Raw genomic sequence first — 21,974 nt, 5'->3', positions numbered from 1 at the left:
CGGTTCTCTAAATAGGCACAGCCCTTTATTTATACCACTTATACAATATTCATACTTCTATGCTGCATAGTGCTAAAACATATTGTTCTCAAATCTTAAATCTTCCATTGATTAGCTGGGTGACCTTAGACAATAAACTTCATAGTGCCTCAGATTCACCATCAGTAAAATGGGGATAACATTTGTCTATACTTTACAAGGTTAAGACCAAATGAGCTAATATACAGAAAACACTTAGCACAGTGGTTATTATTTATGTGCTATTTACCTAGTACTATAGTCATTTACCTAATTCTAGTCTCACCATTCTACCATAGATTGTTTTTGTGGCCCAAAATTGTATCTTTTCTATTTTCTGAATCCTCTTATACATCTTAACAATGCCCTGAACAGGCAGGCATGTAAAATTGTTGCATGAATTAATGTTGAATACTCTGAAGGAGCTTTGTAAATGTTCTCGTTACTTCACCTGTTTATAATTTAAGTTCCTCACAGTTCTCAAAATTTTCAACCACAAACAACCCTAACAACAGGGGAATGAAAAGTGCCCCAGGATGGTCTTGAGGTAAGGATTAAAATTTCTATTCTACCATCACCCCAATCAAGGGCTAGTAGTGATATAAGCACTGCCTGGGATTCTGAGGTGCTTCAGGCAATTATGCTCAGAGTGCCCTGATCAATTTATCTTGACTAGCCTTGTTTACTGTGATAATAGGAAGTGCAGATAGTACTCATTTTTCATTACCAATCTGGGGGTTGACCCTAAAAGGAGGGTCTGACCCATCCCAAGAAAATTTATTTAGAATTGCATTATCTTATCTTAAAACTTCTCTCCAGGAGTTTTGCATCTTACTCTATAACGTATCCATGTTTGTTTAAATTAAAAAATATTTTTCCCTCTGATCTCTGTAAAATTGATGCTCACGGGAGGATGAATCATGTTTTTTCAATGGTTTCGTATAATCCATAGTCCCTCTAGGTGCATTACTACCTCATTTTGAGAAACACAATCCCTCACTACCTGTTTCCTGCTGTATCTTGCTTTGTGTGCTCCCAGTAGCCAGAAGTTTGAGATATGGCAGAAGAATAATAGCACCTATGTTTTAAGAGTGCTTAAGCATCAATGAAAGGATTTCGTATCGCACTTAATATCCACATTTTAACGAACGGTAAATTCAGGAACGCCAAATTATAACCATGTGTCAACTCAATCTTGTGAAGCCTGCAAGTGAATCTTCACTTTCTCTAAAGTGGAAGAGTAATGTTAGGAACACGAGTCAGGAAAAATTCAGATAAATTTCTAAAATGCAATGCTAACACATTCCTCAACAGGATACATGCTCCTGCTCAAACTATCGGCCATAGTTTCAATAACTGGCAAACACAAAAGCTGTCTTTTCCTCTTATAAAATACCTTAGGAAGTAAATGTGTTATAGTTTGACTCTATCACCACTATCCTGGGCCTACAAAAATTGTATTAATGACTTAACGTTTCTAGCAAAGCAATTCATCGAGGAATTCTGTGAAATGAAATTACAGGCCCACGGGATTCCCATCCCAGTGGACTTCAAGGTCAACAGCAATGAACAGGTTATATAAAACCAAATTATCAACCTATCACGCTTTGGGCAAGTAATCCTAAATGCTAAACAAATCATAAGTTCTCTTTGAAGCTTTACCTTCCTTAAAAAAACCAACCAACTTGAATGTATGGTTGACACAGCCCCTCCCCGTCCCAGTGGATCTGAGGGCGGCAGGGATGGCCTCTTCCATGACCGCCCCAGCTCACGCGAAGGCTCTACACTGGCCCAGAGGCAGCCGCTGGCGAGCGCGGCGCAGGCGCGGGCGGAGGCCTCGCAGGGCAGAGCGTGGGCCGCGGGAGGGCCTGGGCCGCGCCCACCGCCGCGGAGAGACGGCGGGGGGCCCGGAGAGGCTGTCGGATCAGGAACAGACGCGGGGCCGCGGCCTCCCGGCCCGGGCAACCCCCACAAGGCCCACTCCGGGCATGTTTGCTCCAGCGACGGCGGCGCCTCCGCGCCAAGCAGGCGCCACGGCGGGGACGGGCGTCCGGGATCGGGCATCGCGACTCACCGGGAGCCCCCGACCCAGTTCATCTTCCCCGACTCCTGGGCGGGAGGACACCGCGGCCCCGACGGCCCACGGGGCGCAGACGGGCTGTCCCGGGCCGGGCCTCGGCCTCCGCGGCCTCAGGCGGCTCCTTCCCGCCAGCGGCCTAAGGACCAGCCTCCCGGCATCCTCTGCGCCCGCGGGGCACTCCTTCCGGGCCTGCCTCCCGACAGCCTCTGCGGCTGCGCCCGTCGGGCCGTGGGGGCGACGCCGCGGCTGTCGCCGCTCAGCACAGGAAACCCAGGGCTGCGGCCGCAGGGCGAGCATCTCGAAGCACCGCCAGCGTAAGTGAGGTTCGGTCTGCATAGACCTCAGCCTTCTTTCGGATCAAAGTCCAGCCCCGGGGGAGAGAAAGAAGGCGGCGTAAACGCCACATCCCTAACCCTACAGGCGCTCCGTTCCGGGGCCCTCCGTACCCAAATCCTTCCAGTATCTTAACCGTGCAGCCTTAATATTCAACAGTTGTTTACCTGAAACATTGTACTGCAGTAATTTACTAGTCTATACATTTTTTTTTTTTTTTTACTGTGAGCGTGTACTTTTTTAAAAATTGTAGTTGATACAAATATATCGGTTTCAGGTGTACAACATAGAGCGTCTTGTGAGTTTCCCTGCTTGACTGGGCCGTAAAGGCCCGACTTTAAACTCCCTGTTGAAAAAAATCTCAAAACAAAAACTAGATTTTGCCGTTCATTTCTGTGTTATATTTGTTCATCTTCACAACGCTTACCTTACAGACTGTTCTGTGATATTTTGGTTAGAGACTAGGAATCTAGTGCCCCAAACAAATGCAAAGTACTTATTTTGCTCCCAATTGTCATCATAGTTTTCCAGACTTTAACCTGGGGAATACCTCATAACTTCAAATATAACACATTTTCTGTTAAGTCTTTGGGAAATAGTACCTAAAACAGGACTGTGTCCCAGGGAGACATCTTGTTTTATCATACAAATGCTGATTTGTATAACACAAATTCCCCGAAGTATACCATTGCTTTGAATTAGACCAGGTAAATAGAGCATTTCAGATCAGATTAGCATGGAGTGGCTGGTCTCTTCTCAGTAACTAAACTGCACAATCAAGGCAGAAGCAACAGACTAGTGTATTAGCCTTTCCTACTTTAAACATTTTAAAACAGGTACATACTGACTAAATTAAAAGGGGTAAATAATTTGCTAACACATGGCCTGACTTTTTTTTGCTATATTATATGTGAAGGGACATGAAAGAGACCAGTTTGTCTCCAACAATTTGACCAGTTTTTGAGAAGAGTCGAGAACTGGGAGCGGATAGAACCATCCTTTCCCCTGCCTAGAGTCGCTTTCCTTCCGGTCTCACAGAGACAGTGCAAGTTGTGAATTAGGCTAAGGAAAGACTTATCTATGAGACACATCTTCAGACAAGATATTACTGCTTTTTCCTTCACAGCAAATGACATTTCCTTATGAGCTAGTTATTAGGTGGTTATTTGTAACAGCTGAAATGTTGATCTAAGCTCTCTTCTTCAATGTTGTTTATGCCTCACATGAATAAGGCTAGTGTGACTGATAGAGTCAAACCCCATGCTATTTTAGGGCCAGTAAGGCAATTAGGTAATCTCTTGGGTCAGGAAACTGTTCTAGAAAGGAAAATAGCACAAATGAAATACTACTTAGCATTTGTTGAGAAGAAAATTCATCCAAAATTATTAAACTTTAATTTATCTTTATTACCAAAAATTACTTTCTGGTGATTTACTATCTAAACGCACAACACATACATTACCTACATTGTATTTGTATGCATATACTTGTATACATATGTCTCTAAGAAATTTGTTTTACATTTATAAAGCATATAGCTTTTTAATGTAACTATATATTCTCTAATATATATATTTATAAAATATATAATCTTTAATATATATAAAAATTATAATATATATATATAATTTTTCAATCCTGATCTCCCATAGATATTGCAAGTCTCCACTCGGACACTGACATTGAGAGTATTACACTTGAGGACAGAGTAATTGGATAATTATTGCTCATTTTTTTCATTCATTTTCAATAATTTTTTTCTAAGATTATTTCTCCCCCCCTTAAGAAAATTTTAATACTTTCCCATATAACACACATGGGAAGTGAGAAATTTGTATGGAAATTAGGCTGAATTATGTTTACCATACTAACAAGCGATTGTTTTCTTCACCTGCTTTTTCTCATCTAGTTTGGGTTCAAACTAAATTAACATTCTCTTTGCTTTAAATGCATACTGCCAGTATTAAAAAAATGAAAGAAATACCTTAACATCCTTAGTTTCATACTTAAATGGCATACATTCCTGATTAAAATCACCTACCTGGTTTCTTACCACCTTGAATTCTTCCTCCGCCTTATCCGAAGGCTTGTGCCTAGTCTCAGATGAAGGATGGCGGCAGAATTTAAATGGTTATGATTCAGTGGTTCAACATCGAGTCACAATAACGTTTTCCCAGTTCTAGTAACTGGGCTTCAACCTTCCTCATACCACAATTCTGGTAACCAAATTTCTACCTTGATGATTTTCCTCATACCTAATTCATCATTCTAACAAGCATTTCACTCCAGGCAGTAAAAGCTTCTTCCTGTACCCCAGCCTCTTTGGTAAACTGACCTACCCACAGCTAAGTGCAGGCTTACTGGGGTCTCTAGTGTTCTTTGCTTCTAGATTTCCCACTGCGCTGACCCATCCCTGAAATCGCTGCCCTTTACTAGTGATGCAAGCCACCTGCCTCACTGCCCGCTGCTTTCTGACCCGGCATTACTCTGTACTGTGCTCACCCTCGCTGAACATCCTCCCGTCATCCCCCATTAAGTTTACCCTGGACCTTCACTTGTTCTATCACAGTCAATAGATGTGACACCGAGAATTAAAATTCATAAATGTATGGCAGCCTCATTTTGACACTTGAAGAAAAGCATGAGATTAAGAATGAAAGATTTTGAAAATAACCATAATGACACTGTGATCTCAACATACAGACTTAGAAAGTCCTAAGGGAATGATAGTTTGTAATGCTAATACGGCCATCAAAGAGACTTGCATGAGTTTGCAGTGTTAGTAAATCTGCTGAACTGAATGCAAACTAATGAAACTGATGATTTTTGGAATTAACGTAGGCACATGAGTAAGGAGTTTTAAATGTTTAGAACATTGTTTAAATGTTTAGAATTATAAAAGTAAGGGTAGTTCTTACAGAAAACTGAATAATGAAGGTCATTCAACAATAACAGGTTTTATATTCTAGTACAGAGGTTGGCAAACTTCTGAAGAGAGCCAGATAGTAAATATTTTAGGCTGTTTCATCTCCCCAACTGTGCCACTGTGGTTTGAAAGCTATAGACAATAGTAAATAAATGGATGTGGCTATGTTCCAATAAAACTTTATTTATAGACACTGAAATAAAATTACATATAATTTACACATGTCACAAAATGTTATTCTTTTGATGTATTTTCAACAAAATCTTAACTGTAAAAACCATTCTTATCTCAAGGACCATATAAAAATAGGTGGTGGGCCAAATTTGGTCTACAGGTTGGGAGGCTGTAATTTGCCAGCCTCTGTTCCAGTTTAATGCATACCTTCCCAGGCTTCCATATGATCAGAAATGGTTATGTATATTGCGTGTGGAGGGTGGGGTTGGGAAAGCAAAAGTGTTTTTCCATATTCAAGAATACATTCATCCTTGCCTAAGAAAAATGCCCTTTACGTTTTCTTAAATATGCAGAATTTGCTCGACTATTTAGCAGTTTTAGTCCTCCATTAGGGATGTAGAGAACTTCTTTTAACATTCTTGGCTTTTTGGGCTTTTTTAAATCACATAAATGGAAATGAAAAGTAGCCAGTAGATTATCTCTAAGTCTAAACAAAACCAACAAAATGAAAGCTTGAAATCAAGACAAGGAACTCTTGAAAAGTGAAGTAAGGTCCTGGAAAACCACTTCCACAGTCTCCGGCTGGATTCCCAAATGGTTAACTTTTGATTATAGAGTCACATACCTCAAATAACAACCATTCAAAGGACACAAGACAGATACAGGTATAACATTGCTCTCACTTATTTAATAGTCACCTTGTAAATAAATAAATGCATCCGATTTCCACTGCTAAAAATAGTTGTGGGGATCGAAGATTTTTATTATAAAGACAAGTAAACATAGGGGTGATGGTACAGCAAAGAATTATTTTCTGTAATGTGGATGACATCCCTCCTGCTTACAAAAAAAAAAAACCCTTCAATTGTCTGGTTGATGGGCTGGGAAAAACCCAAGTGTTTGATACTTTCGCCAGTGCCCCTCCCACTTTGTTTTTCTCACTTTCTTTTCTCCCTTTCAGATGCATCTCTTACCCTTTTCAGATTCATTTTATGTTGATCCTCTCGTCCCTCCTCCCGCATCTCCCTGGTTCCTTCTCCCTCATCACGTTTTACAGCACTTGGAACTCGCCCTTTTCCTCTCCTGGTTGTAGCTGCTCAAACCTTAGAGAAGGGATGTATATTCCGAAACTTCTGTGGGTTTCTAAGTAATTCTGGGCATGCTCAGTAGCTAGGACAAGTTCTGTCGCCAGCAGCTGCCCTGATTCGACCTCCCGCAAATTAGATGTTTAACTCTTGGAAGTCCTGTCTAAAACGTAAGTCATTTTGTCCTCTTCTCTTGCTCCGGGTTCAAAGGGAAGCAACGAGGAGCCCCAGGTCCCCGCGCGCTCACAGCCAATGAGGAGCCCGAGAGGGAGGAGCGTGGGGCGGCTCGGGCTTCCCTGGGAATCGGCCCCAGCGGATGCTCGGAGTCTGAGCTCTGCTGCATCTGTCACAGCAGAGCAAAATTAAAATCAAAACAAAAACAAAATACAGAAGAGGAGAAACGCCGCAGACTATGGAACGCCGTAGGACTTCCTGAAACATTTGCTGGGGATCCCCGTGGAGCACGATCTTTTAAAACCAATTCTTTTTGAAGCCGGTTGGGTACCTGGGAAAATGACAAATATGCTAAATGCAGCAGCCGATCGGGTGAAATGGACCAGATCGAGCGCTGCTAAAAGGGCTGCCTGCCTGGTGGCCGCAGCGTATGCTCTGAAAACCCTCTATCCCATCATTGGCAAGCGTTTAAAGCAGTCTGGCCACAGGAAGAAAAAAGCAGCAGCTTATCCGGCTGCAGAGAACAGAGAAATACTGCATTGCACCGACACCACTTGTAAAAATCCTTCTCCCGGAGTGAATGCAGATTTTTTCAAACAACTACTAGAACTTCGGAAAATTCTCTTTCCAAAACTTGTGACCACTGAAACGGGGTGGCTCTGCCTCCACTCGGTGGCTCTAATCTCAAGAACCTTTTTGTCTATCTATGTGGCCGGTCTGGATGGAAAAATCGTGAAAAGCATTGTGGAAAAGAGGCCTCGGACTTTCATCCTCAAATTGATCAAATGGCTTATGATTGCCATCCCCGCCACCTTTGTCAACAGCGCGATCAGGTACCTGGAGTGCAAACTAGCTTTAGCTTTCAGAACGCGCCTAGTAGACCATGCCTATGAAACTTATTTTACCAACCAGACCTATTACAAGGTGATCAATATGGATGGGAGGCTGGCAAACCCTGACCAGTCTCTTACTGAAGACATCATGATGTTCTCCCAGTCTGTGGCTCACTTGTATTCCAATCTAACCAAACCTATTCTAGATGTAATCCTGACCTCCTACACTCTTATCCAGACTGCTACATCCAGAGGAGCGAGCCCGATTGGGCCCACGGTATTGGCAGGGCTTGTGGTATATGCCACTGCTAAAGTGTTAAAGGCTTGCTCTCCCAAATTTGGTAAACTAGTGGCTGAAGAAGCTCAGAGAAAAGGCTATTTGCGGTATGTGCACTCCAGAATCATAGCCAATGTTGAAGAGATTGCCTTTTACAGAGGACATAAGGTAAGATAGGAATTAAGGTGATGGGTGAAATGTGAGACTGCTCCAACTACCACTGCAGTGCCAGGTACCATCTGTTATACTGTTGACGGACCCGCTTCTTTAGTGTTTTAGATTCCTATGACATCTAAACCTGTATTAAAAGATAGGCTTCATTACCCTTTTCAATCTCAAGCTGTTCAAGTATAGAGTACCAACTTTTCTAAAGTTTTATGAGAATAAGGTTGTCAGCACTTGAAAAAAAAAACAGTTACCTTAGCCTCAGTTGCCTAGATATGCTCAGCATTATCTCTAAAACATTTTCTTCAGGCTTAAATCCTAACTGGTCCTAGCACAGTAAAAGAAAATATATGTTTAGAAACTAAGTAAACACATTTCCAATTGAGATGGAAAATTTAGGATGTTATTCTTTTTGTTGTTGTTCCTTTATTTTTACTTTTGTTGTTTTAAAAATACATGCTTTCATATGAAAGACAAGTTTGGCAGTTTTGCATATCTGGTCAGTGGTGGAGAGTCCTCCGTCCTGAGAAGTGCAGGAGAGTTGCTTCACAAACGGCATGTCCATTACTCTTAGGTAATGTTCAGCACCACATTTTGACGCAGATCAAGAGGCAGTGGAATGAAATTTTGTCTAGCTTTGAGGGAAAAGCTAAGATTAGGAAAGAAATGAGGAGAAAAGGAGTTCTGGAATGTTATTTTTAACTATTAAAGATTTTCAGCAGCAGTAAGCAGGTCCCTAAAATAGCCTAATTACAGAAACTTGCAGTACATTAAAGTAACTTAAGAACATTAAATATGCCAAATTTTTAAGGTGTTGCACCTGAAATCTTAATACAAATGACTTGGCAAATGAAATACTAAGGTATTCCAAAGTCGAAAATGGTATTTTAGTTACTAGGCAGAATTAATTTTTGAAGCATCATCAATTATCAAAAAACAGTTTTATCATAGTACCAATCTGAAAAGGAAAAATTTAAAGCAAATTTAGGACTTCTCCTCCTACTTGAAAATTGGCCTTATATGTTGCATTAATCATTCTGATCTGTCATTCTTGAATCATTGGACTCAGTGATATAAATTTCAGCACGCTGTAGGCTTCTGACATTTAAGACAAAATTCAGCAAATTGAGTTAATTCACAGGTGGAGTCTGATTATACATATATGTATCAAGTATTTATTTTCAATTTTTGGTCTGATCAAGAAAGATAAGGTTCTAACACTGTTTATCCATGTCTTACGGAATATCATTTAACATTTTATATATATAATTTTGAAATCATAATTATAAATCACTTATATGTATTTTATACCTAACATTATATTTACTATCACGGTTTTCTTTTTTTAAATAGTACAGATGTCACCAGAACTAACTAATAATGACTAATTCTGATATTAATCTGTATATGTTGGTTGTTAGAATCATAGCTAATGCTATTCTAAGTAAAACAAAATAATATGAACATCTTTAAGGAAAGTCCTCAAGCATTCAATATTTCTTTTTATAGCTCCTGCTGGGTTCATTCTTACATCTTTTTCCCTCTATAGGTAGAAATGAAGCAACTCCAGAAAAGTTACAAAGCTTTAGCAGATCAGATGAACCTCATTTTATCCAAACGTTTGTGGTACATCATGATAGAACAGTTCTTGATGAAATATGTGTGGAGCAGCAGCGGACTGATTATGGTGGCTGTGCCTATTATCACTGCAACGGGCTTTGCAGATGGTGGTAATAACATCTACGCTTAATCTCAAGTACTTGTTTAAGATTCTTTCTCTTGAAGGTGTCACTGATGGTTCTGTGTGAGTGGAACTATGTCCATAGTCATTATTCCATAGTCATTAAAGGTCAGAAACAGTGACAGACTTTCTACCATTCAATGATAAGACCAGCAATAGGACTGAAGACAAGTGGCTCAAAAGGCCTTTCTAGTTCTGAGGTAATTCGGAGATCTCTGATGCAGTGGTTCTTAGAGTTGCCCTCAAAGAATTTTGGTTGTACTGCCTAATGATTCTCTAGTTTACATTTAAACTCAAAGCAAATTAATACCTTCAAAAAAGAGTATAATACAGGTTTTCCCTATGTTTTGTAAACTTCGGTTCTGCACATCCTATGCATTTAGTCTACAAATATTCTATAACTGGATCTGCCCTGATCTGTGATTTGAAGTGTGAGTTGACTACCTTAAGCAGCCAGGAATATTGTTACAGGGAGTACTTCATGCCACGGACCGAGGTCTCCTCTACTTGGAGGTAATAAAGAGATAACCGCCCATGTAGCATGGTTTGCTGGCATTGTAGGGTAAGGGTTGTCATGTTGCAGGTGCCTTAATTCTATCCTATCACCATCTCAGTGGTTTTTACCAGCATTTTTCATCCTTTGGAATCACTAAGATAAGGGTCAGAAGAATAATGCTAAAATGTGTAATACTTGAGATGGGAGTTTGGGTCATAATTGACAGGGACGGTATACAGTTAATCAAAGAAGTGGCATTTTCTGTCCTTCCTCCAAATTAAAACATTCCTCCTCCCTTTTTAAAAATTGCACAAAACTGGCCTTAGTGTTGAAGGAATGAGACAAAGCATGGGCTTTGCTGGAGAGTTTTGCTCGACTCTTGCCTTTCTCTCTTCCTGCCCGTTTCCTTAGTCATGTTAATTAAACTCTCTACATTTCAGTTTCCTCATCTGTTAAATGAGAATCAGAAAGGCTATTTCAGAGGGTTGTTCTGAAGATTTAGTAGAATAATGTTTATGTTATAAATAATGTTTATAAAGAGCAAGCTCTTGATGTTTCTGATACATGGTGACAATTATTACATAGAAAACAAAAGGCGACACTGAGAATAATGTAACTGAATTCACACTATTTTAGTTATTTGGGTGTAGAATTAAGGATTAATAGTTATTTGTTTGAAGCCATCTAATAAAAACAAATTTTAAAATACCTTATGCTTTAATATTTTGAAACAACACTTCAATGCTTTAACCAACTCTTACAAAAATATTTGTCAAATTTGAGTCATTCTTAACCCAGAATTGTTTACTTCAGTAAATTAGGATTTATCAGTCCCTTGTGATGAGTGTTATTCTAAACATACTCCACAACTCAACTGTCTAATAGTGTATTTAGACCATTGTGAAAATGGAATTTTATCTGCTTTTATGTTTCCAAATTTCATTTTTTTGTATTTTTAAAAGTTAGTGAAAAGCATTGTTTTTAGTATTTTTAGACTTAATCCTTTCATACTGAAATATATTGCATTTTCAAAAGAGTATTAGAGGGAAAAAGACTTAAGAACCTATGGTCTTGAGGTTAGTTTTACTAAAAATTTGACAGAATTGTCAGATATTCATTGTGAATCTTTCTAAGTATATGTATATTTAAAAAGTTTCATATATGATATATATTAGAAACAAATACAATGACAAGATTATGGTGTAGTTCTGTTAGTCCTTAGAAGCACTGGTCTTATTAGAAAACCCTGGAGTATTCAACATAGAACAGAGAAAATGTAGCTATTAATAGTGACAAATTAACCCCACAGAGACCAGTAAGAAGTAAACAACATAAGCAAAGGATCTAACAATCTCATTTCTCTAGGTGATGTAACAAGATTCAAAATAATTCCTACAAATCCTGAAAATACCATATTAAATTAAAATTTTAGATTGCAATTATGATAATCATATTGTTGTAAGTGAAACTTTAAGTAATTCTTAAAGCTTTTTTTCAAAAGAAAATTTTATACCAAGAAAAGTAATAAAAGAATTTCATAGAAGAAAAAAATGAATAATGTCATAATATATGACGTTGTGAGAGTATGCTTCAATATCTCCTGTAATTTCTCAGGTAACTATATATGTGCTCATAATGTTTGTGGGTATGTATTTACTAAATATATTTGGCCTATAGTGACTTAACACATGAAAATATTAATATCATTTTACTCAGACAAAATAATTTATTATTTTTTAGATAATGATATATCTTTGAGGCTTCAGGTCTTGGAATTACAGACCTGAGTTGTCCCTTATGTTAGAGATAAATTAAGTATATAATATTATATATTTTAAGGCAAAAATGAATTGAAAAAAATAGCCAAATTAGAGAGGAATGGCAGAAAAAAAGAAGAGAAACATAGGATAGAGAAAAGAAAGAATACAGAAAGAAGCAGGCCACTGTTCAAATCTTAACTCTGCTATTTAGTAGTTATTCATCCTGTAGAAAGTTACATAAACTTTATATCCCTCAGTTTTCCTATCCTGATTTTAAGGATGCTAATATATATCTTACGGCATTGTTATGAAATTATAGGAAATGTATTCAAGTGCTTTGAAGCAGTCCTTGGCAAGTAGTAAGACCTTAGGTGGAAGCATTGTTAATATTGATTATATTCTTACCATGTGGCCTCTGGCGTCAGATTGCCTGGATTCATACGCTGGTTCCATCGCTTGCTAAGTAAGGCTGTGACTATGGGCAAATCATTTAACCTTTCTGTGTTTCAATTTTCTCATTTCCAAAATGGGGGGAATTTATAGCAGAACTATTGCAAGAATTAAAGATGATGGATGACATATCGAAAACAGAGAACAATACTTCCCTCGTAAGATATGCTCAACAGATGTTTGCTGGCATGATTATTATTGTTAAAGGCATGTGCCAGTGATTAGGAAGTCAGAGGTAAAAATACAGATAGGAGGAAGAGCCTGCATAATCTTTTGTGGGGGGAAAGAGAAAAGAAAAATAGTTCTATGGTAGATTTGTTATAGCATTTACCTATAACTTTAAGTGCAGTTGTACAGTAAGGACAGGGTTATGTTTATATTAAAATACACATTACAAAACTGTCTATGGTATGCCATTTCACATCAGAAGAGGAGCTTACAGGTCATCTAGTTTGGAGCCCAAGATTTGCCCAAAGTCACCCAGATGGTTAGTGGGAGTACTAAGAATAGAAGACATGATGTAAATCCTGGTGCACTACTTTCTCCCCTTCACCATGCTGCCTCTGTGTTAACTATACTGGAACTTAGTCTACAAAGGACTTAGTTTGAGACCAAGTAATCATGAAACCAAATGATTGAAAAAGAGGCATTGAAATAGCTAATTATTAGTTTCTATTTTACTTTTTTAGGGGACATTGCCCCTTTATTGCTTTGTGTTAAAAGCAAGAATGAAATTATGTGAAGAAAATAGTTACCTGGGAGCTATAATCTCAATTTTTTAATGTCATAGGCACTCCTTTTCTCATCATACCAAGGGTTGTTCTGGGCAAGGCCAGCGAAAGCTCCTTACCAGGTCCTTCCTGGATAAGATTACCCTCCTGTTGACCAATTATTGAAGCAGCAATTATCAATACATATCAAAGACATACATTTTTTAGCTGTAATTAGCTATGCATATATGTAACTGTAATTTTAAAAATATAACATGCATGCCAATGAGGACAGAATCGTTAGTGTCCCACTGAATGAATCTTTAAGGTCAGCGCATTATGTAATCACCACTCAGAAGGAACAGAACCTTATCTTCATTCCAGAAGCTCCCACATCTCTTTGCAGTCAAAGCCCCTTCCTGAGCCCCCACACCCTTCCCCACTTACTCCTGCCCCATACCCACACCTTCATGCCACAGCCCAAGTGAGTATTTTACTGACTATTCATTGGTATTTGCTGCTTTTGAACCTTGCATAAATAGTATCATATGGTACATATGAGAGTTCTAGTTGCTCCACATCTTTGTCAATGTTCGATGTCAGTCTTTGTCATTTTAGACATTCTTTTGAATGTACGACAGGACTTCATCGTGGTCTTACTGTGCATTTCTCCAGTGACAAATGTGGTTAAACCGTTTTCATTTGTTTATTGGCCATTTGGACAGCCTTTCTTATGAAGTGCCAGTAAGTTTTTGTTCATTTTTTAATTGACTTATCTGGTTTTTTCTTACTCTTTTGTAAAAACTTTTATGTGTTCTGTAATGAGTCTTTTGTCACACACATTCTCTCAAACATCTTTTTCTGCTCCATTTTTTCCTCTTTAATCTTAATGGTATCTAAGACAAGTTCATAATTAACTGTAGTTCAACTTATCAATCATTTTTCTTAGTGGTTAGTGGTTTTATGCCCTGTATAAGAACTATTTGCCTAAACTTATACCAAGAAAAGCTACAATTACTGTTATTGACTATACCCTGACCACTTTTATTTTCTTTTTTCTTTTATTATATGGAATTTCTATTTTATACAGTTTGAATGATCTCTTAAGACTTTGTAGACATAATCATATAATGTATTATATGCTTTTGCATAAATGGAAAGATAAATAAGTGTTCCACATTGAAAAAAAAGAATTATTTGCCTAACCCAAGGTCATAAAGATATCCTCCTATTTTATCTTGTAGAAATTTATTGGTTTTCCATTTCATATTGAAATCTGCAATCCAATTAGAATTTATATTTATGTATATTATAAAGTAGGGTAAGGCCATACATTTTGCTGAGATTTAGAGGGTGACAAAGGTAAAATATAAATGAAGATAAGTAAACTCTGATTCTAAGGCCATAGGAAAAAAATAGAGAAATACCCAACATTTTTTAATTTTTTGATAATTAATAGACATTTCTAAGAGCAGTTTTAGGTTTATAGAAAAATGTACCATAAAGTACAGAGAATTCTAAATATCCCAGCTTTCACACAATTTCCCCTATTACCTGCATCTTGTATTGGTATGGTACGTTTGTTATGACTGATGAGCCAATATTTACACATTACTAACTCAAGTCCACAGTCTCCATTAGGGTTCATTCTCTGTATTTTACAGTTCTGTGGGTTTTGACAAATGTATAATGGATATAACCTCAGTTTTTAAATACTTTCTCACCTTTTTAGTGAAATAGCAACAGACATGACTATGTTTCAATATATACTTACTATTAGCAGAGTGGGAAAGTAGTAAAGTGAGCAGATATCATGTTAAATATTAAATCCTTAAAAAAGGAACTTTTGAAAAAATATTTAAGATATTTGGTGAGGAAAATATGATGTGTTGACCTCAGATACAAAACAAGTGAGGGCTTTAGGTCATGAATTTATTTCTCTGACACTAAGAAATCGGCCTCCTCAGAGACGTTACACAGTTGGCTGTTGTGTGCATTACAAAATACTACTGGCACCGCTTTCCCAGTACCAGCCAGAGAGCAGCCAGTAGAATAAAAGTTAAATCTGTCCAGAGCTATTTGTGATTTTGTTCCTAAAAGCATGAAGAGAATCCAGTAGACATGAATCGGCCAAAGCAACATGGAAAGTACCATGCCGTGTCGAACGCCAGGCCATCTGTGTTAGTGCTTTTCCTCCTTAGCAGAGGCAGTCATGAAAGCTGCTCTTCAAATCCCTTTTAACCCAAATTCATAACATCACATAATTATTTTAGATCATCAGCCAAATTCTCTGAGTCTGAACTATTCTTAGTGCTTTAACTGAGACAGCAATTCATTCTTTTGGTTAGCTTGCTGAGAATTTTCTGATAGTTTTTTTTTTTTGTGTCTATCTAAATTTTATCACACATCTAAATGTGTTGAAGAATATCTACATTCTGTTCCCAGATATTTATCCAATCAGTCTTTCACTCCTCATTTATACCAGTGCTCAGAGCCTTTTTTTATTTATCTCATTCTTCAAGAGAACTAACTGTAGTTTCTAGAGCAGTAATTAATAGCAGGGTCAGGAGGGACCGCACTGGACTATCATAAAAGGTCCCCATGAACTCAGGGTGATTCTGATACTCAAGTGAAATCAGTGCCGGACTCCAGCCCTACTGTAACATTACCAGGATGTTTGTCATTCAATTGGCATTGCTTGAAATTTCCCTTCCCTGTGTTATTGCTATTGCTGCCCTTCTCTGTGAGCTATTAAATTGTATGCTGTGCTTAAGGCCTCACTCAGTCTGCTCCTCCATGAAGCATTTCCTGTCTCCTGCAGCAAAAAATGAATTTTGCCTCCTCCCAGCACCTCACATTACCTCTCATCATAGGCTTCCCTGCCGAGCTTATTTGGAAAATTGTCTTCTCTCTTCTGCCCAACTGTAAGCTCCTTAAGAGTCTGAAAATCACCTTCAGCCTTGCATGTCCTCTAGCACCTTGCCTAATTTCTCACACATCTACATACTCAGTAAATACCTGCTGAGTGAATTTTACCTTATATTATGCATGGAACCCTTTCAAACTCAACCGAGCCGTCCATGGGCAAGTGCAGGTAGAAGTATATGGTAGTCACAGCAGGACACAAGTTAAATGTTTACATTGTCATGGAAGAAAACACCTTTGCGCTGAGATAAACCAGAGATCTAAACATCAAAGTGGGCCTATGGCTCTCTATGCCATTCTAATTTTTTCATTAATTTATAGCATTTAATGTAGAGCTTTGGAGATAATCTGTAGAAGGATCAGACAGCGAATCAAGTTGATGAAAAGATTAAAGGAATAACCCAGAGAGAATAATTTTGAAGAATAAGATGAAATTGAGTACATATGCAATAATAAAAATAATAACTAGAGGAAATAATAACAGCTAACATTGAGGACACTTATACGACATGGACTAAGCTAACATTTCATTGGCATTTCACCTTTAAACTTCACAACAACCCTTGAGATAGAATTGTTTGAGATAGTACTATTATTTCCTTCATTTACTCATGAGAAAATAGGCATGGGTAAGAGTTTGCTTTGGTCACCTTACTATTTGCCAATAAGTACTAGAGCCTAGATTCACCTGTTCTGACTCCTTACTCTTAGCCATAATTCTGCATTGACAGTAATTTAGGATGTTCAGACATCCATGCACCCAGGCATCCATTGAATATACATTAAGGAGTATTATGTGCTAGACACTCTGCAAAATATAGGAATAAAGAATAAAACACAACAACCTTGACCCTTAAGGAACTTACAATGCATTACAAAAGCCAGACAAGCATTTCCAGGGAAACGTATACTAAAGAGTTAACTTTCCTGAGTTAAGAGCTAGGCAAAAAAAGAAAGGGAAATATATTAAAGTTGGAAGAAATCGTATATGCAAATACCAGAGGATAAACAAGAGTAGTACATGTTTGGAATACTGCTGGGTTAAGATGAGTTGAAATAGGTAGATGGAGAATAGATTTTGGGGGTCAGCCATTTGCATTTCTATTAATGCAAATGAACCTCACTAGAAATATTTGCTTATATTCTAGTTAATTATATTTTATTGACCAAATCAGTATTTTATTTCACTAAGTGAAAATAGCCTTAATACCTATATGTTTAATTGTTCTAAGTCTCTTTTGAGAAGAGTAATGAAAGAAAAGAGAGCTATTTTCAATAATTCATGAGATTTCTAGGAAATTGCTGGAACTAATGAAAAATTTACATGTGGTTCTTTTAGCCACAATTTCATTTGTATTAAACATTTAGTCACTTGAAAAAACTCAAAACAGTTTTGTAATTTGCTTTTAGATCTAGAGGATGGCCCCAAACAAGCTATGGTTAGTGAACGGACAGAAGCCTTTACCACTGCTCGAAATTTACTGGCCTCTGGAGCTGATGCTATTGAAAGGATTATGTCTTCATACAAAGAGGTACTTGCATTTCCTGTCGATTTGATTATAGTCAGATATGTGAAAATCAAGCAAAATGTAAGTCACCAGATATACTTAGTGTTTTGGAAACATATCTTTTCTCTAGCAAAAATTTTATCTAGCAAAAAAAAAATCTAGCCAAGAATATAATCAAGATAAAGGGCAGCAACTCTCAGGTGTATTGCTGCTCATATCCTTTAATTTTTACACTCTCAACTGTAACTCCTTTTTTTCTGTCTACAGTATGACATATTTGTTTTTAAATTTAAAAAAAAAGTTCCCTAGGTGTGGATTCTGGAACCAGAGTGACTAAATTTAAATTCTTGCTCCAGTATTTACAAATTATGTAAACTTGATCAAGTTTCTTAATCTGTCTGTGTCTGTTTCCTTATCTCTAAAATGGGGATAATGATAACATTGACTTTGTAAGGGTGTTGTGAATTAATCCATGTAAAATATTTTAAACAATACATATTAAGCACTCAATAAAGGGTAGCCTATAATATTACTTATATAACTTGCAAACTTTTACTCATCCTTCTTGACAAGTCAAGCCTCACCAGCCACATATGACTCTTGTGAGTCCATCTTTTTCTTACTTTCCTACAAGGTCTGGATCTTCCTTCTCTGTGTTCACAATACATCTGGTGCTTCATCATATTTTAATTATCTCCTTACCAGACCCTGAGTGGAGAGCGGGAACTGTTTTACTCATCTACATTGCTAATGTCTGTTTTAATGCCTGGAATATTATATGTGGTCAATAAATATTTGCTAAGAGAATAGTAGTAAGACCAACAGATATCACATGGTTTTGATTAAAAAATCACTGTATTCAACTCAAATATACAATATTCCCTTGGACAGTTATTCTCCCTATCAATTACTCCTGTGGCTTTTGTACTAATATAAATTATCAGAGCATCAATATAAATTAACCGTCTGTTAAATCATCCTTGAATAAACCATGTAAAAGAGTCACAAAGTTTGTGATTTGCTGACAAAACTTTACAGTCTCATTTATTGATTTATTGAACTGTTTTTTGTTTTTCTTTTGTTTTTTAAATAAAACCCAGTATTTAAGGCCACATAGCAAAACAACTCCATTTTTAACAATTTTCAAATAGTAATTTTGATAATTTGGAGACATAGTTTTTGGGGTAGGTTTTTTTGTTGTCATGAATTACTTATTAAAATTAAATGATAAATCAACATTTCAGCCATCTCACATTAAGATACTTTGCTGTAAGTCACAGAAAGCATGTCAATTAGTTTTTCTAGATTGTCTCCAACCCAAGAAATAATTGTGATTTGCTTTATTTTGCCTGAATGTGTTTTGAATCCTAGAATATTCCCTTCTACAGAATCTTACTACCACTGTGACAGCGTGGGAAAGCACCAGGCCTTCTCTGCTAATTAGAGTCCCAGCGCAGACCCCCTGTCCTGTGTCCCAAAGTCATTCGTCTACAGTCACATTCTCAGTTTTTCTCAGACACTCAGTGCCCAGCCCACCCTGCAACCTGGTCTACTAACTCATTACCTCCTGACTTTCTTTAATTTACTATCCATTTGGTTTTGGAGTTTTTTTCTATGCAAATATTTTTACCCAGGTTTCCTTTGAATCCTTATTTCATCAATTCTTTGCTCTGTTTTCCTCTACTTGGGAACTCAAGAGATTCTTCCAGGTAACATTTTAGAAATTACCCTTTAAATAGCTGTAACATAACATATAAAAATAACAATCTAATTACAGACTTCTCACACAGATATATGTGGTTGAAGATTTTAATAGTGCTACCTACTCATTTACTGCTTAACTTTTGCACACACAAAAATTTGACACAAATGTCAGTATTATTATATTATCCCACAATTTTTTAGTGGCTTGCCTTGCTTATTGGCACCAATTTCCCGGTGAATATTTCTGTGAGGGAATGGTTTTTGTGCTTCCCTTTTCACTGAGAAAGATGGTCTTGACAGGAGATGAGTCACCTATCACAGTCCCCTGATAACAAGGTGTTCTTTTAATAGAAAAACAGCAGGGGAGTCAACCTAAATTGGACAACTGGCAGAATGGGAGCAAGACACCACTCTTTTGAGCCTATGGACTACAGCATAGATTGATCTCATTTTTTTTCCTATAATCCCATCTGGAAAAAAAGAACCATATTTAATGTTTTCCTTTGGGCATATAAATTATGTTTGACTCAAAAAGAAACTGAATTGTGGGATTTGATCTGAAAAGGATATGAAATTTTTCACTGAGCTCACTCTCAATTTTGGAATCATCTAGAGGGCTATTTTCTCTGGCTAACCTTAGGAAGTTTGATAATCAGTTCAACTCAGAAACATTCATTTCATACTAAGAAAAAAATGTATTTGTCCTTTTCTTTAAGTCTTTCATTTTAAATTGGAAAAAAGATATCAAAATAGAGGATCATTGTTTTATTGAATGAACTTAAGCTTTTCACAAAATTTTTAATTTTCTGGAAACAAAATTCATCATGTAAACAGGGACCCAATCAGAAATTTGACTGGAAGATCTTTAAGCCCCTCTAATATTCTAAAATCTTTACATTTCATTTGGAACCCTGACTTGAATGAATAATTCCTTATGTGTTTTATAATTCCAGTCAAGCTTAGACTGACACTTTGCCATGTTGCTCTCTTGGTAAGCTTTTTATTGTTACTTGTTTTAGTTATCAGGTGTGTTACCTATATTTTGCATGTAATAAAATAAGATCTTTAACATTATGTGATTTTGTATATAATCTGTCTTGGGCACACTAACTCTGTTTTACCTCTCTGTGTTGGTTTTTAGATCACCGAATTAGCAGGCTATACTGCTCGAGTGTATAACATGTTCTGGGTCTTTGATGAAGTAAAGAGAGGCATTTATAAGAGAACTGCTGTCATGCAAGAGTCTGAAAACCACAGCAAAAATGGAGCTAACATACCTTTACTCCTCAGTGACACATTAGAAATCAAAGGTATTAAACTCAAATGTTCATATATTTTCCCTATATTTAAGCATTAACTTTAACAACAGAACCAAAGGTTTTGAAAAGATAGCTTTTAATTATTATAAAAAAACACATTTCATTATTTAAATAATTACTCCAAAAGTTAGTGTTGCAAACTGAGAAGTGGTGACTAACATCACCATAAAAAAAAATACTATGCTTCTTTCATTTAAGACAAAATTCTAGAATTATTTTTGGAAACTGCACATATGGCAAAATGAATTGTTTGCTTTTAAAATTCAAATATAGAATTAGGGTTAATGTCATATTGTTCTTTGTTCTGTGTTTTTTAAGCCTACATGTGGGTATCATATTTTGACAAATTGTATGATTTCACATCTTTGTTGCCTTTTTTGCAGCATGGAAAGATTAACTTAGAGAAATAACTAGCTATAAAAAGCATGGCTTGATTTTAACAAATAGAGTTGAGCTTTGCTCTCAGTATGCTGTTGATATTAGATTATTGCAGAATAATGTTCCTGAAAAATATTTTTCCAAGTAGATGTGTCGCAATGCCAATGTTGACATCAAACTTAGGTTTGGATGTAGGGACCTGGATTCACATATGTTTCTGTAATTTATCACTGTGATTTATCTTTATAATGAACTTATCTGTTATGCTGCTTTATCCTTTTGAGTTATTTAATTAGCAATAATGTGATAGGTTTTGTAACATACACTGTTACTTCATTTGTAGGAGAAGTTATTGATGTGGATCATGGAATTGTTTGTGAGAATGTTCCCATAATCACACCGACAGGAGAAGTGGTGGCTTCCAGGCTAAACTTCAAAGTAAGGTGATATTCAGGAATCTTCTGATTGTTGCCATCACACTAACACAAAACAACTCAGAATTCATGTACCTTTTGTTAAATGCTTGGAGGAACACATGGAAAGGAGGAAAGGAGGGAAAATCAAGACAGGTATGCATAGTGGCTCAATTACAGAAGAGTTACTTCCTCAGAAAGCAGAGAGAAAGAGAAATTTAATTTCTACTGCTTTATTGCCCAGTTGAAAATAAAAATTACAGTGCATTGAGGGCCTATACGAGGTAACTTTGGGGAACAATAGATGTCCTCAAAAATTAATATCTGCAAACGCATTTTAATTTTTCTCTTTATAGGAATTACTCAAAATATACAAGCCTATATTGTAATACATATACTAAAATACAGGGATAGAGGTCATTAGAAGTTGACTTCTGTTAATACACATGCTGTAAATTTATATTTTCAATAATCATATCTTCTACTAAGAAAAATAATTAGAAAA

At 36.9% G+C, this 21,974-nt stretch overlaps 2 protein-coding genes across 3 annotated transcripts in view; one reads left to right on the top strand and one right to left on the bottom strand.

Annotated features, from left to right (window-relative positions):
• The window catches only part of C14H12orf40 (chromosome 14 C12orf40 homolog), a 42,782-nt gene extending 40,525 nt beyond the window's left edge, over nt 1-2,257 (bottom strand). Inside the window, exon 1 of the mRNA XM_036889526.2 lies at nt 2,093-2,257. Within this exon, the coding sequence (XP_036745421.2) occupies nt 2,093-2,115 (23 nt within the window). The 5' untranslated portion in view covers nt 2,116-2,257. The remainder of the gene's footprint in view (nt 1-2,092) is intronic.
• Nucleotides 2,258-2,301: 44 nt separating this feature from the next.
• Nucleotides 2,302-21,974, top strand: part of ABCD2 (ATP binding cassette subfamily D member 2) — a 56,274-nt gene continuing 36,601 nt past the window's right edge. The window contains exons 1-6 of one of the 2 annotated variants that reach the window (XM_036889524.2): nt 2,322-2,412; nt 6,493-8,068; nt 9,615-9,795; nt 17,558-17,679; nt 20,501-20,669; nt 21,400-21,494. In XM_036889524.2, coding sequence (XP_036745419.1) covers nt 7,130-8,068; nt 9,615-9,795; nt 17,558-17,679; nt 20,501-20,669; nt 21,400-21,494 — 1,506 coding nt within the window. In that variant the 5' untranslated portion in view covers nt 2,322-2,412; nt 6,493-7,129. Of the gene's footprint in view, nt 2,413-6,492; nt 8,069-9,614; nt 9,796-17,557; nt 17,680-20,500; nt 20,670-21,399; nt 21,495-21,974 lie in introns of both variants that reach the window. The other variant, XM_057491501.1, reaches the window with a different exon arrangement.

The sequence above is a fragment of the Manis pentadactyla genome, chromosome 14, assembly GCF_030020395.1.
Source record: "Manis pentadactyla isolate mManPen7 chromosome 14, mManPen7.hap1, whole genome shotgun sequence".
NCBI lineage: Eukaryota > Metazoa > Chordata > Mammalia > Pholidota > Manidae > Manis > Manis pentadactyla.
This window is presented reverse-complemented; position numbering and strand designations above follow the sequence as displayed.